Source organism: Aspergillus puulaauensis, chromosome 4, assembly GCF_016861865.1.
Source record: "Aspergillus puulaauensis MK2 DNA, chromosome 4, nearly complete sequence".
NCBI classification, from domain to species: domain Eukaryota; kingdom Fungi; phylum Ascomycota; class Eurotiomycetes; order Eurotiales; family Aspergillaceae; genus Aspergillus; species Aspergillus puulaauensis.
The window spans coordinates 779222-793998 of NC_054860.1; the positions used below are offsets into that span (position 1 = coordinate 779222).

Consider the following 14777-nt stretch of genomic DNA (forward strand, 5'->3'; position numbering starts at 1 on the left):
AGAGCTTTCAATCGCATCATGACTTCAATTTACTATGCTTTATCTGGTTGGGCTTGCAGTATTGAATGTCAATCCTGATGCCCAACCGTTCATGGCACATCGATAAGATATGTGCGACACAATCTTGGAAGTCCAGGCCGTGACCCTTCTTCGAAAAGACTTGTCATATTGGCTATTGTTGGACACCGACAATTTGTAAAGGAACAACCTTGTCAGGGTCCAGACGGACGCAGATCCGAATCCATGGCTGCAGGTGAAGACGGTCTACCGGTATACCCGCATGATTTTTCCAGTAGAATAGCCTATATATGTCTGACTGGAGCCCCATCCGATGATATGAGATCCTTGGACCCGAATCGAGAAGAATGCTTCCAGGTCGAGGAGGCGGCCCGAGGATTGTCTTCGGAATGGGCAGAGCACCAGCTGAGACTGGGATCCCGTACAACTACTCCGAAGCCCGATTCGCCAGCTTTAATTGTAATACCGTACTCCGTAGCTCTTATATAAAGCGCGAGGGAATCTGTTGGTTTTCAATTCAATCTCAACTTTTGATCCGAATCCTTCAAGGCGCACAGCGGGCGTACATACTGGCCAACGATTTATACACGATTCCACAAAGCACACAGCTTCTACTCTTGTCAAAAAAGTCAGACTCGACCATGCTTCTTCCATACGTCGCCGACCCGCCGCCCACGACCACTCCCTATGAAGCCGAGATACTCGAGCGAATGCAAGCCCGGCGTGCGCCCAATGGGCTCCTCCCACTAGATCGGGCTCTTCTGCATTCGTTCCCAATCGCAGAGGGCTGGAACACATTTTTCGGGGCAATTCGCCAAAGAACAAGCCTCACACCTGCTATCAGTGAGCTCATCATGTGCCGCGTAGCGGTTCTCAACGGCGCATGGTTTGAGTGGGAGCATCACTCGCCCTTATTGACTGAGGCCGGGCTCAGTGATGCTGCAGTCAGTGTTGTGCGCGATTCCGGCGCAGATATTCCCGCGAAGGTGGCAGAGAGGGTGCTGAGTCCTGCTGAGGGCGCCGTCTTGAGATATACCGATGCTATGACGAAAACCATTGCCGTGCCGGACAAAGTTTCGAAGGCGCTGCGGGAGTTGTTTAGTGATCGAGAGGTTGTGGAAATTACAGCGACCTGCGCTGGGTATAACTGTGTTAGCCGCTTTTTGGTTGCGTTGGACATTGGGAAGAACCAATGAAAAATATACAAACAAAACCACATAAAGATACCAAGGCAGCAATTTGATAATCGGTGGGTGGGTTGATCCTTAGTTTTATGCAAGGAGAATCTACAATGGAAGCAATCTACTGAACACGAAGTATACCGCGCGGGAACGGATATCCATCTGCCTGGGATTTTACAACACTGGAATCTCATTTGTCTGGACTTGGTAGCCTCCGGGTTCTCATAGGCACATATACTTCGGAAGCGTCTTACTCTGACGATGACTGGCGACGGTCAATATCAGTATACTGCTCTATTATATTGAGCACAACTCGAAATTCAAACTATCAACCAAACCCTTCCAGGCTGATCCATTGTTTAGCATTGTGTGGCCAATGTTTCTCCTATAGTCAGACTCTAGTGAATGATGTCAATTGGTAATACCGATACATAGTATATATTCACACCAATGAGACTACGCGACCGTTAGGGAAATGCCTCACGAGAAGTTGGGCCCTTCAGGAATCCCGAGTCCGCCGAGGAAGCACTTAAACTTTCTCTAATCCGAGACCCCCAGAAACGAGAACCTGTTTGGCCATGTCGAGGACTCCTGGGCCATAACCTCTTTATCGCCATCAAGAGATCAAAGAGGGGGGATCGAATCCGGAGGCGGAAGCGGATTCGCCCACTGTGTGGATCCCGTCCAGGGAAATTCGTAATATTGGCCCCGGCGCGTCACGCCCTGTACGAGCGCTAAGGAGGAGTAATTTAGGATCATCTCTAGTTCTCTTCTACAGGTCCTCACTCAGATCTGTACAGACTCAGCTTTTTCCTCAATCCTTCCGCGCCCATCCTCTCGCCGGCTTTGTCGTCGAGTCCTTTTCCTATATCCTGTCGCTAGTTATGTTTCCCTGTGTCTCTGCCTTCTAGTTTCCCTTTTCCTTTCTGTTGCTTCTTGTCTTCTCCCGCAACGCCCCCGTCGTGTCTCATACTTCTCGTGAGGACTTTTCCCAGCTTCCGCACGGGATAGGCTGCCAACACAAGCCGCCAAACCATCAATCTGCTTTGTGTTCCATCCCCAAACTATCGTGATCGCGAGCCGATCTGCCTCTGTACTCTGTTTGGGGCGTGGTTGGGGCGCATAGATTTCTGCTTACCCGCTTGGTTCCTCTACTTTACCGGTTCCAGAACTCCTGCTGCCCGTGCCTTACTACGTACGACTTTCTACTTCGATCCCTGGCAACCACTCGCGACCTCCTTCTCTTGTTCGACTACCCTGTCGCTCTCCCCTTTTCTCCTGCTGAGTTTCTTTTCTGGGGTAGTCGGGCCTTCTCTCCCTCTCAGCTGGGCCTGATCGGTCCGTTGTCCCTGTTTTCACGGTAGGTGTTACATCCCGTTTGTTTCGCTCGCACCACGTATCTCTGTTTCTCCCTGTCAATTGCCAGAGCTTTACCTACTTCTCTTGTCCGATTCCATTGCCAACGATGATCAAACATCCTTCTGCTTTTTGTTTTCTTGCCACTGGCTTGGTCGCTTCCCGTCCTTGTCTTTCTTCGCATCTTTTATGTTCCTTTGATGACTGCACTGCCCTTGTGCTCGTACTTCCCAGCGTCTTGGCAACACAAGCGAACTTTTTCAACGCGAGTTTGATCGACTGACTATGGCCAGTGTTCCTAATTCTGGGCTTTCCACCCAGAAACCATTTCGGCTCTCAAATTGGTTTTCTTGTTTCAATTCTCTGTCGCATCACTTCCACTCCCGTCGCTCTTCGCTTCGGCCAGCTATGAGCCCTGTTGCCCAGAGTGAACCCGACATGGAGAGCCATACTTCTGAGATGGCCAGCCAGGACTCTCCGCTGCGCCGAAAATTCTCCGAACCTATTCACACCAATTCTAACTCTACCCAAACAACACCCTCTCCATTTCCAACCTCGCACAGATTAATATGTTCTACATGTGGAGAGCATGTTGAATCTTCTGCCAGTGTTTCGGGCTCTGAAGCTTTGAAAAAACACGTCGCCGCTGCCCACCCTAACACTAATATTCTCTCCACATACAACGGCGCTACTCACCCGGATGATGAGAGCCAGATCTATGATGGTGATGACGATGAACAGGCTGATTACGACGACATGCCGGTTGACAAAATGAATGGTTCACCGCGCACGGTGGATTCTGATGATGACGAAAATGCCGAAATTGCTGAAGATGAACTTGCAGAAGCAACTGAGTTGTATGACGACGAGAAAGAGCGCCCAGACCTTGATGCAGATGAGGCTGAGGCCGAGGCCGAAGCCGACGGCGATGGAGAAGCTCCCGAGGGCGAATCCGACGTCGCGCTCTCTAATCAGCTACACGAGTTTTCTCGCGAAGAAGATTCTGCGTCGGTTGAGAAGCGTCTTCACAACTTCTGGAACATTCATGATGTCCGCAAATTCGCCGATGACTACGAGGAGAACACCAGCGAAATAAGTGAAACATGGACCACTGTCTTTCAGGAATCCAAGCGTAGCAAGAAACGCGACGCGCCAGAAGTTATTGAGCGTCCAGATCCTTACAAAAGGTCAAAGGTCGGACGCGGCGAATTTCTCGAGATCACACCACTTGAGGACTTTTTGTCTCAACTTCGCGACCCTGAACTGCGTTCTAGCGATGAGCTTTTCGCCATCACTGAAAATGTTGGTTACGCCCTGAAAGTATGGCAGGATGAGTTTTTGGCAATCGATAAGTTGCAGAAGTTGGCGACTAGACACCAACTAAAGATTACGAGCGACCCACGGAAACTAGAACGGCAACAGGTGTTTGAGGACAAGAAGGAGGCAATGCTTTATGGGTACAAGCATGATCCCAAGGAAGACAAAGTCGGCCATCAAAACCCATTTGTACAGGGCGGCTTCAAGCCTACTCCAGCGCAATACAGAAAGATGGTTCAGAAAACGGGCGCCCACAATCCAAACCCTGATGGATGGCGAACCATCACCAAATTTGGTACTGAGTACGTACCTAAGTTTCAAAATCCCCCACGCGAAGATCATATCGGAAAGGCTACACGGAAACGCAAGGCCGCGGAAATTGAAGCCGCCAGAGTCAATGATTCCGATGAAGCTGCTGCTACGGAAACACCCACACCGGGTGAGGCTGACCAAGATTATGCCAACCCTGCAAAACGCCGTGCGCGTACTCGTCGTCAGGTTGTCGAAGCTGAAACCACCGCCGAGTATGGACATGCACGGACTTCTACCATGCGGGGCAGGGGTGGCCGTACTCGTGGAAGGGGTGCAGCTCGTGGAGGCTCTCGTGCTGCTTCGGAGGCACCGTTGGCCCCAGCACCCTCCGCTGGAATTCCTGCTCGGTCGACGCCTGCAGCGGATGGCTCATCTCAAGCACGCCATGGAGCGTCGCAGCTTGTGCCAATCGAACCAGCTCCCAATGGAAGTCCAGCGACCGCGTCTACCGCGAAACCACTAATGGGAAGCACACAAGATGAGGCAGTTGATCCAGCCGAGCTCGCGCGACGGCAAAAGATCGCAAACTCGAAGAATCCCAAGCGCACGGAAGCTATGCTTAATCACTGGGCTCGCTTCAACCGAGAAGGGCGTGTCCGCAACCCGAAACGGTCTAAGGCTCAAATCGAAGCGGATAGAGTTGCAGAAGCTGCCAAAAAAGTAACCGAGGTTCCCAAGCCCATCATAAAACAGAAGACAAAATCCGAGAGCCCAGTTATGCCTACTCCTCCGCGAGATACGGGCCTAGCCCCTGCTCCGCCACCATTGCCGTTGGCCCCTCCACCTCAATTGGCACCTGGGCCTCATGCTCACACTCACACCCATGCCCACACCCATGCCCACACCCATGCTCCAGCCCCCCAGCTACCGCCGATTGCTGCAGCACGTCCCGGCCCCGGCCCACTGGCTCCGTATCCACCACCACACTTGGACCCCAGGGCTGTACCACCATTTCCTCTCGGACCTCGTGGGCCAGGCCCTCTCCATCAACCACCGCCTCAGACCTATCGCACACCATATCCTGATTATTACAACCCTTACGGAGGAACTGGGTTGCCTCCACCACCGGGCCACCCACGACCCTAGTGAAATCGCCATATTCTGTCTTCATCTGTTTTATTTCTCATTTATTATGTTTAATACTAATGTAATGCACCTCCACTGTCTGGACGGGGATATGAAATTGGCTGTACATCTACATCTAGTGCACTTTTTGTCCATACAATACCCGACTGGCTAGACAAATCTGGCGGCCACGAGGACTGTGTTGTTATTTTGCCATATGTTTGTTATACTAGCGCAGGGCGTTTGGGGTTTCAGTTAGTATCTCTTTCTTCACATGTACTTAACATTTTACATTGTACTACAAATGGGTTGGTTAAAGAGCGGTGATTATACCATATCTTGGGTGGGAACACCTGTTGTTTAGGTTTCAATGGAAGAAAAAGAATTCATACATATACTGCCCTTTCTGAAGTTTAAAATCACAGTTCAATTTGTTTTTTCTTTGTGTTTGGTTCTCTCTGTTCTTGAGAAGTGAGATTCCACTCTCGCTCAGAATCGATGTCACGTGCCCGGCACCACATACGGTAGGTACACGTGATGAAACCTTCCCTCATGGGCGCTCCCGATGACCGAAGCTCTGCGCCAACATATCTCTTCCGCACTCAGAACTTCGCATCGCTATACCACAATTTACACTCAGATTCTCCCATATTTCCGTTCACAATGGGAAAGAAGAGACGCAGCCCCAACTTAGAAGAGGTTCTCGCTCGCCCCTGGTGCTACTACTGCGAGCGCGACTTCGATGATCTCAAAATCCTCATCTCACATCAGAAGGCGAAACACTTCAAATGTGAAAGATGTGGTAGGAGATTAAATACAGCAGGAGGTTTGTCACGTCAACCATCTAATCGTATTATATCGCAAGCCAACCAATGCTAACTGATGTGTCTTTGTAGGACTGTCGGTGCATATGAGTCAAGTACATAAGGAACAACTCACGGCTGTCGACAATGCACTGTCTAACCGGTCAGGCCTTGAAGTGGAGATATTCGGCATGGAGGGGGTCCCAGAGGATGTCATCCAATCGCACAACCAGCGAGTCATTGCCCAATTCCAGCAGTCTGAAGTGGAGCGACAGGCTATAACTGGGAACCCGCCATCGGGGGCGTCGACCTCCAGCGGCCAACCCGCAAAAAAGCCTAAGACAGAGAATATTTCGGATTTGAAGAAGCGACTTGCGGAGCATAAGGCGAAGAAGGCGGAAGTTCGCGCTGGAGGGAGTAGTGGGGAAGCGACACCGGTTGGGGCTGGTCAGACTCCAAATGTGGCCACATTTGTAAGTGTACCTGATATATCTGCTTTTTCACCACTCGAGCTCTTTTGCTAATATGTTAATTTTATAGACACAGTCTCCAGCAAACCCGGTCGCCGGGGCCGCACCCGTCGCCCCTCCCCAGACATTCTCCTATCCTCAGCCGTATGCAGGGGCTGGTTCCCCTTACCAGGCAACGGCAAGTCCTGTTTACCCAAATTACTCACCAGGTGGGCAACCACAGTTCCCTCCATCTACGCAATACTCTACTCCTGCTGGATATTCGCCACAGCCAGTTCCAGGCTTTGGAAATACACCTCCAGCGCAGGTGCCACAGCAGCAACCTCCGCCGATCAACTCTCCTCAGACGGCCACATTTCCTCCCCGGTCGGGAAGCCTACCAGCGGCATCGGGTCTACCGCAACGACCCGCCGTCGGTGCTCCTCAGGTTAATGCGTACCAGCTACAACAGATGCATATGGGCCACCCCGTTCCTGGCGGTGCGGCTGCGCCTGGTGTTCCTAATGGCGAAAAGCCTGAAGCTGCAGCATTTTCTTCTTCCATCGATGATTTGATCTCGGGAGCTGCGAAGGAAGCTGACCAGGCAGCGACATCTAACGCGGCTCCCAAACCGGCCAACGGCGCGGAAGAGAAGCCAGCCAAGAAAGATAAGTCGAAGCAGTCACGGTTGGTGTATTCAGATAATGAGATCAGCCCGGAGGAGAAGTTGGCTAGATTGCCAAAGTACGCATTCGTTCCTGATAATCGGACGGAGACGGCGCTTGGAGAGCTTCCTTCCTCTGTAGTCGTGGGAACGATTCGCCAGTCAGACACAATATTCGACCCTGCGGGATAAAGTCAACGGACATAATAAAACGCATCTCGAGCATTCCATATCCGACAAAGCGGGTTGAACAGACATATGCAATGGCGTATGAGGGGCTACTTGATCCAGCTAAGTTGATGCATGTTGAGGTTCTAGATATACGCTATGAGTGTTTTTCTCTCTCTCTCTCTCTCTCTTCTTTCGTTCCTGGCCGTGTCTTCGTGCAATTTTCCTGCCCTGATGCTTTTTATTGGTAGTCTTGCCGGTGCGGTCCCAACTGGACTGTGCTGGGCTTTACTTTGGGACATCGACAACGAGCAAAGCCGCAGACCCGATGCGATGCAGTGCGATGCGATGCGATGAAAATGATCGATTCGGTGTAGATCGGTGAGTTGCGTTTTGTGTTCTCCTGGCCGAAGGGACTGATTCATGGCTTGATGCGATTGCGATTACCTGGCGCTGTGTGAGATTTGGTCTGGAGGAAAATACCCCTACTCTGCCTCTGCTGTCTTGAGAACTCGATCCTCCGTATCCTTCGCTTTCGTTTCGTTACGTTGCTTTCGGACCGTGAAGAGGCCACCTACTGTAAGTTCCTCGCCAAGGTAGGCAACTCACATCATGATATTCGATATGAAACACAAAACCATGAATACAATGGAGTAAAATAATTCTTCTTCACACCATTATCTACACGCCGCCGTATCATCTACCAAACCTCTCCCCCCATCCATCAATCAAGTATGTAGTACCGAGCACCTACAAGTAGATACCACCTCCCCGGTAAAACCAATGCAATCCATCGAAACCACCAAAAATCAATCAAACCCTCTTCCTAACCGCACCCCCGAAAACCACCAGACCATAAAGCGCGACGACACTCAAAGCCACTGGAACCGGCTTTCTCAACTTAATAGCCCTGGGAATCGAGCTGCCCGCCAGGACAATGGAGGCCAGAAGCCCGATCTCCTCGCCCCACGCCTGGCCGCCGCGCAGTCGGAAGAACGAGAGGAGGTATAGTGCGCCGACGGAAAGACCGGCGATGATTGAGGGCAGGGATCCGGTGCGTGCGTATCCGATTGCGCCGCCGAGGGAGGTGAGGAGGGAGAGGGCGAGGGCGGGGGTTGTTGGGGAGGTCTGGGGAAGGTGTTTGTTAGTACAGTAGTACAGTAGTACAGTAGTGCGTAGTGGAGTGGATTAGGAGGGGCGCAATACCATTGTAGATTTTGAATTGAACGAATTCCTTTAGTGGATTGTGGTTTGTGTGGTTGGGATGTTTGGGATGTTGATGGAGGAGAGAGCTTGAGCTATGCGATTGATTGCGATTGCAATATGATTCTGGGCTGATGGTCTGATGTGGAGTCGAGTGGAGAGAAAGTTGAAGTTCAGGACCGCGGAACCGAACGGAGCGGGCCCGGGTTATGCTTGGATTATTAATGTCGTGCATTGAACTAAATAATCATGATGGTGCAATTGGCGTCGGTGTCCGAAGCTGTAGCAGTATATCGCCGATACAAGTGAATAATGGCAATGGTAGAGTAGGTGAAAGGGATAGTTATAACATGATGATTTTTATTCAATCTATTCCTAGATGATGCGATTGTCTATTAATTGTAAAATATGATCAGTCTATGGAGACAATCAAATGCTTATATATAACGGTGTAAATGATTCAATGCTTTTTGTTTCCGATGACGTGCTAGTCATCAGATATCGTTCTTTTCGTCTCTATTCGCGTGAGTATCGTGTCGCGTATAGCAGAATTGGGACCGTGGTCTAATTCCTCGTTTCGCTTTCCTGGTGTTTAGTGGGACAAGTGTCTTCGATAGTGTTTTGTTCCACTTCTTCTGGCTCTGGTTCATCCGAACTCTGGCCCTGGAAACCATCGGGTTCAACAACCCACAGGATTGGGATTGCAGCAAGGATAGAAATAAAGGAGAGGAACCACCAGGGTATAATAACGTACCCGGCCCTTACGCCAAGCGAGAATATAGGTCCTAGCATGGCTGGCCCGATGGCACGTCCGAGTGCGCTCGTACTCGTGGCAACTCCATTAAGGGTTCCGAGAATACCCAGGCTACGGGCCGAATTTGTGAGCAGAATTGTGGTTCCCGGGAAGTTGAATATGGAAGCTGTAAGCTTGGATAGGATAATCAAGCATATTGAGACGTTGCGCATGGACTTGGGGACGAGGGATACGTAGGGTGTGAGGAGATATATGATGGGAAAGGCAGCAGCGGAGGCTTTAACACAGTTCAAGACACCAAAACGTCTTGCCGCGGCTGGGAATGCATAGAATTGCATCACAATACCTATGATCCCTGTTATAGTGTAGAGAATACCAATGCGTTGAGAATCTGAACAGAAGTTAGTTTATATTCGGTTTAGCGGAAGGCAAAAAAAAAAAAAAGAAAAAAGAAAAAGCTTACCCATGCCGAACCCGCCCACAAATTTGAACGGGAGCTGTACATCCGGGTTGTCCTCAAATAGTTGGGGGGGATTGTGAAGGAACACAGGTAGAACCGACTCGAACGCCATAGTGTGTACTGACATTAAGGTGTATGTCAACAGGATTAGGGCGGACTGCGGGCTGAGCACCTCCTTCCAGGTATGCTGCTTCACTTCGACTTTCTTTTGTGGCTGGGTAGTAGGCTGACGTTCTCCAAGGAGAGGAGTCCTCTCATCATCTACCATTACTTGAGAGGCCTTTCGGCGTCGATGGGTACAAGGGCGTGTGATGACCTGACCAAGCACTAATCCAGGATCGCGATGGCCCCGTTTCGCGAGCAAAGTTTCCTATATCTCGTTAGAACGTCACAGTAAGCTATGAGAGGGCTGCATACATGAAGAAACAGAAAACCAGTAGAGATACCAACGATGAAAAAGGCCGCAGACACTAGATTGGGTAATAAAAAAGGAAACTCTTGGAAAAATTTCCAGTGGCCGAAGATCTCAGGGAACTTCTCCGCCGGTCGAGCGAGTGATCCTCCGAAAGATGGACCAAAAATACTACCAATAGTCCATACCATGGGCATAATACTGAAGGCTTGAGGCTGGAGTTCCTTTTGGGGAACCATTTCAGCCACCATAGTTCGGATGATACCAACGTTTCCATTCATAAAGCCAATCATACCACGGCAGGCCATCAGCATAGGCAGTGATTTAGAGAGACCAAATGCTAAGGAGAGGATCATGGTAGCAGTTAATCCAAGCAAGATGATGGGTTTGCGCCCAAAACGGTCCGAGGCCGTGCCCCAGTAGACAGCCATCGCCGCCTGGGAAAAGGATGAGACAGCCGAGGTGAGTCCGGCCCATTTTGCAACTTCAGATTCATGGACGCCGACACTCTCGATCATTTCAGGCTGTCCATATTAGTGAGTATATGTACACTTTGGTGCCTGGGAGAGGCGGAGCTCACAAGGTACGGCAGGTACGAGGTGACGGAGACTATCCGAGAAGAGCGATCTGTTAAGCCAAGTCTTGGGCAGGTAAATTTTCAGTTCACGTACTAGGTTCTGCGAATCGACATATTGCTGCGCGCATACGAGAGTTAGCAAAGGGTCTGACCACGCGAAGACATGGTCGAACGCTTACAAAGAATGAGCAGCTGCCGGACAGGCAACCTGGGGGCACTCGCATGCATCAAAGGGTAAGGGGCGGAAGAGCTCGCAGGTGCAGGAGCTGCTGAAGGAAAGCTGCAGTTTGAGGGAAAGTGACAGACTGCAAAGAAAAAGAAAAGCGCGAAATATCAAGGAGAAAGAAAGAGAGAAGAAAAGTTGAGGCTAACGCAGAACTTGGAGTCACTCGGTTGTTGCGACATTTGCCGCTATTCCCTCCTGGAAGCAACTTTGCAAGCACCAGCACAGTCAAGTGATCTTCCCCTCTTCTCTCTGATCCTTCGTCTCCATGAGCTTGATCGAAGCTCTCTCCATGTGTTATTAGTCGCCCTCCATTTCTTGCATCTTGCTGCGCCCGCGTGCTCTCACTGCCCCCACTGCCTGAGCGGGGTTCAGCCTCGGGCCTTTGTTTGTATACCGTAAAAGACGCCCTGGCAACCGTTCACCCTCCTTTTGAGGCTGAACTGAACTGCAATTATATTCTATTTGGGATCTAAAAATGTTTGTTCAGGCTTGGATCTTCACATATACTAATTATCCGTTGGGTCACCAATCATGCTGTCTGATCTGTACCACAACGCACGCTACCGACATGGATCCGGATACCGACAGACAGTGCTACAAAGCGGCAAATGAAATCAACCTGTACATGGTATTGACGACGTGTATATGTTAAATACATATATAACCAGAGAACATTTCTAAGGTGCAATTTATAAGCAGGAGCTGGGTATAATAACCATGCTGGTCGTGTGATTCTTCGTATATGCGTGGGATTCAATTCCTGTTCGACTATGCAGCTTCAGTCCGCATGCAGCCACCCCTGCTGAAACTATGCGCTTACTCCTACTGGAGCAGTTTGGCCGCCGCATCGACACGCTCAATGATTATATACAGCCATTTCTATTGAATGTCGATGTTAGTATACGCCTCAACATGAAATCAAATAATAAATGGGAGGGAAGAACTCACAGCAGCGTTAGCTACATCGTCAGCCTCCAGGCTTTCCACAAGACCTGGATAAGTCGCGCCCGCGTATCCTGTCCAGATACCGGGGGCAAATACCACGTGCTTGAACCAGCTACGACCATCCAAACCCTCCTCGTACAAGAACTGGCGCTCGATATTCTTGTACTTGGTGTTGACATTGTGAATCAGGAAGAATAGCCTGACCTTCTTCCACCAGAGATACCAAGGAAGGTCTTCATCGAGTTGCGATGTCAAGTCCGCCGCATAGGCATCGAATTTAATCGCAACTTTCTGGAACTTGCTAATCGCAGCGTATAACGGCCCAAAGTCAAAGGAGACGCCACCAGGCAGGTTGTCTGCACTGGACCGAATTCGGTCTACATACTCCTCCAAACCCAAGCCATAGTCAGTGGCGTTGAAGAATAAAACGGGAGTTTCCGCTAGCTTCGCAGCAGCCAAGGCCCAGATCTTGGTGCAGGCTTCGTGATAGAGGAATTGTGGATCACCAAATTTCTGCATCCAATCGAAGCTGTCGTAGTTGGAGTGGTAATGGTAGACAGGGTCCTCAGAGCTGGGGCCAAACCCGAGATCATAGCTAGGAATTCCAGCGAAGTCTTGAAATGCGGTGAAATCACTGCCGCTGCCCATTGTTCCAATGTATCCGTCCCAAACATCGCGGACTGTCTGTCCTTCGACCGTCTGGTTCGGAGACTGGACCAGGCCAGTGACTTCATAAATTAGTTTGTTAAGAAGTGGGCTTGCAGTGGGAGAAATCCGGCTACCGGATGCCGCAACATCGACATTCAGGTATGCAACATTGGATTTTGAGAGCCAGGGGAGGTGATCCTCCACCCACTCTGTAGAACCTAGCAGCCCGTACTCCTCTCCGTCCCAGCTTGCGAAGACGATAGTGCGGAGGGGCTTCCAGCCGGCTTTGAGAGCCTCACCGAAGCTGCGGATGACCTCATTCAGCGCAGCAGAACCACTATTAGGATCACCCGCACCACCAGCAATCCAAGCATCGCGGTGGTTGCCCAAAACCACAACGTCGGGGAGGGAGCCGGGGATAACACCGATGACATTCCACAGAGGAGTAGTAACGTACTCCTGCTCATTATACAGGTTGACAGTGATGTCATCTGGCGAAGGTCCAATATTGTAGTCAACACCTTTGTAGCCAAGACCTCCGCCTTGCCACCACTCATTGAAGTCAGATGCCTTTGGACCGTGGCCATTTAGTGCTTTCAGAAGGGGCAGCACGTCCGTATAGGAGACTGGTATTGAAGGGATAGACGGGATGAAGTTATGGGGATCCTGCCTGTCACATCCCGGTTTAGAGGGATACCCAGGAGTAGTAGGGTCGCCCGGCGCAAAACCTATACAACTCGTTATTTCACTGAGACGGATATGAGTGCAAGACATGAAAACCTACTCAAGAATTGAGTGCTCCCCCGCTGAACAGCACTGGGGTTTCTTGCTGGGCCTTCGGGATACGGCTTGTAACCGTTTTCCTCTGTAAATTCGCCATCCTGCTGCGGGTCGTCATAGAGAACCACGCCGACTATTCCAAGCTCCTGCGCCCTTTTCACTTTCAGACCACGGAAGATACGGCCGTACTTAGCAATCGCAATCTTCCCCTCAAGAGTAACATTCGCATTCACCAGGTCCTCGTAATCAGCGTAGGTACCAAAGTTGACGTAGACAAACCCTGCTGTCACGTTTCCACTAGCAGAGTATCCATGAAATGTGGGTATACGGTCGCGCAAACCGCTGGTGCTATCTTCCTCCAGGACGTCCTCTTCCAGCGAGGCTTCATATGTGACGTTGTTCCCCTTCAACAGAGCCAACCGGTGGTCGATAGGGTAGTTGAGATAGACATCGTAAGAGGCGATCTTGGTATCCTCAATGCCGAATTCCTCCCAGCGCTCTTTTGTCCAGAGTGCCTGGCTGAGGTTCTTTCCCGCAAGATGAGGTCCGGCGGTGTAGTACTTGCTCCATTCCCGTGCGCGGGCCGCGGATGGGGTTCCCAGAAGGAGAGTCTCGAGCTCCTCGTAGTCGAGGCCGTTACTGCTGGGCCAGGAGCTCGGGTATGGGTGCGCGCCGGGAAGATACGACCAGAGCGAGCCGCCTTCGCGCGGAAGAAGAGCTGATGGAAATAAGAATAGAGCAATAGCAACGAAGAGAAGAAAGCCTAAGGAATAGGTGCAGGCTCGGCGAAGCTTGTGATGGGGATACCGGTAACGCTGGGGAGCGACCGGTACGATGAGAAGCGGGGTCGTCTCTGAAGGAGACATGATGGGCTTCTCCCTCATCTCGGGGTGAGAATAATAATAACTAAATATTATTATCCCAGCCGGCTCTGGTTTTGCAAGGTGTGTGAGCAGCGAGATGTGGTTTGTACAAGTGATAAGAGGGACCCTCGGGAGTGATAAGAGGAGAAGAGGAGCAATAAATACAGTGGCGGGAGCTTCCGATACTCAACGTAATCGCGTCAATTGCAGCCTATCTGATCTCATCTGACAGTTAAAACGGAATTTACGACTAGTTAACTAGTTAGCGCTTCTACTAAGTAAGCAGCGATACGAAAACCCAATGGGCGTTTCGTTTCAGTATGATCGTTTCACGTCCGCTGGGATATGCGATGAGCAATACTAGTAAATGTTGGGTCTCTATGAAGTACTCCGCATATGGTCCTCCACCATATAGTGTGGTGCTAGAGGCCCGATTAAGAAATAAAACGGTGGTTTGGAAAATCAAGATTGTGCACAGTATTTAATACAAGGAGGCGTACTTGTAGCTTGCGTGATTAAACTCGTTCTGTTGTCCTGGTAGTATACTCGAGGCAGTTGTGGCTGAATGTGGCTAGT

General features: G+C 50.5%; 6 protein-coding genes across 6 annotated transcripts; 3 read left to right on the forward strand and 3 right to left on the reverse strand.

Annotated features, from left to right (window-relative positions):
• Positions 1-659: 659 nt before the first annotated feature.
• APUU_40328S (carboxymuconolactone decarboxylase family protein) lies at positions 660-1214 on the forward strand (the record flags this gene model as incomplete). The annotated part of the gene is made up of 1 exon (XM_041703388.1): positions 660-1214. One exon carries the CDS (start codon positions 660-662, stop codon positions 1212-1214), a length of 555 nt encoding a protein of 184 aa, XP_041556078.1.
• A 1749-nt stretch (positions 1215-2963) lies between these two features.
• Positions 2964-5270, forward strand: APUU_40329S (uncharacterized protein; the record flags this gene model as incomplete). The annotated part of the gene is made up of 1 exon (XM_041703389.1): positions 2964-5270. The coding sequence occupies one exon, from the start codon at positions 2964-2966 to the stop codon at positions 5268-5270; it is 2307 nt and encodes a 768-aa protein (XP_041556079.1).
• A 642-nt stretch (positions 5271-5912) lies between these two features.
• On the forward strand, positions 5913-7357 carry APUU_40330S (putative C2H2 finger domain protein; the record flags this gene model as incomplete). The annotated part of the gene is made up of 3 exons (XM_041703390.1): positions 5913-6075; positions 6146-6525; positions 6593-7357. The coding sequence occupies 3 exons, from the start codon at positions 5913-5915 to the stop codon at positions 7355-7357; spliced, it is 1308 nt and encodes a 435-aa protein (XP_041556080.1).
• A 789-nt stretch (positions 7358-8146) lies between these two features.
• On the reverse strand, positions 8147-8542 carry APUU_40331A (TMEM14 family protein; the record flags this gene model as incomplete). Its single annotated transcript, XM_041703391.1, has 2 exons — positions 8147-8461; positions 8540-8542. The coding sequence occupies 2 exons, from the start codon at positions 8540-8542 to the stop codon at positions 8147-8149; spliced, it is 318 nt and encodes a 105-aa protein (XP_041556081.1).
• A 558-nt stretch (positions 8543-9100) lies between these two features.
• Positions 9101-10967, reverse strand: APUU_40332A (MFS transporter; the record flags this gene model as incomplete). The annotated part of the gene is made up of 6 exons (XM_041703392.1): positions 9101-9681; positions 9754-10120; positions 10168-10686; positions 10743-10771; positions 10834-10857; positions 10919-10967. 6 exons carry the CDS (start codon positions 10965-10967, stop codon positions 9101-9103), a joined length of 1569 nt encoding a protein of 522 aa, XP_041556082.1.
• An 820-nt stretch (positions 10968-11787) lies between these two features.
• APUU_40333A (M28 family metallopeptidase) lies at positions 11788-14222 on the reverse strand (the record flags this gene model as incomplete). Its single annotated transcript, XM_041703393.1, has 3 exons — positions 11788-11844; positions 11914-13286; positions 13343-14222. The coding sequence occupies 3 exons, from the start codon at positions 14220-14222 to the stop codon at positions 11788-11790; spliced, it is 2310 nt and encodes a 769-aa protein (XP_041556083.1).
• Positions 14223-14777: the final 555 nt, after the last annotated feature.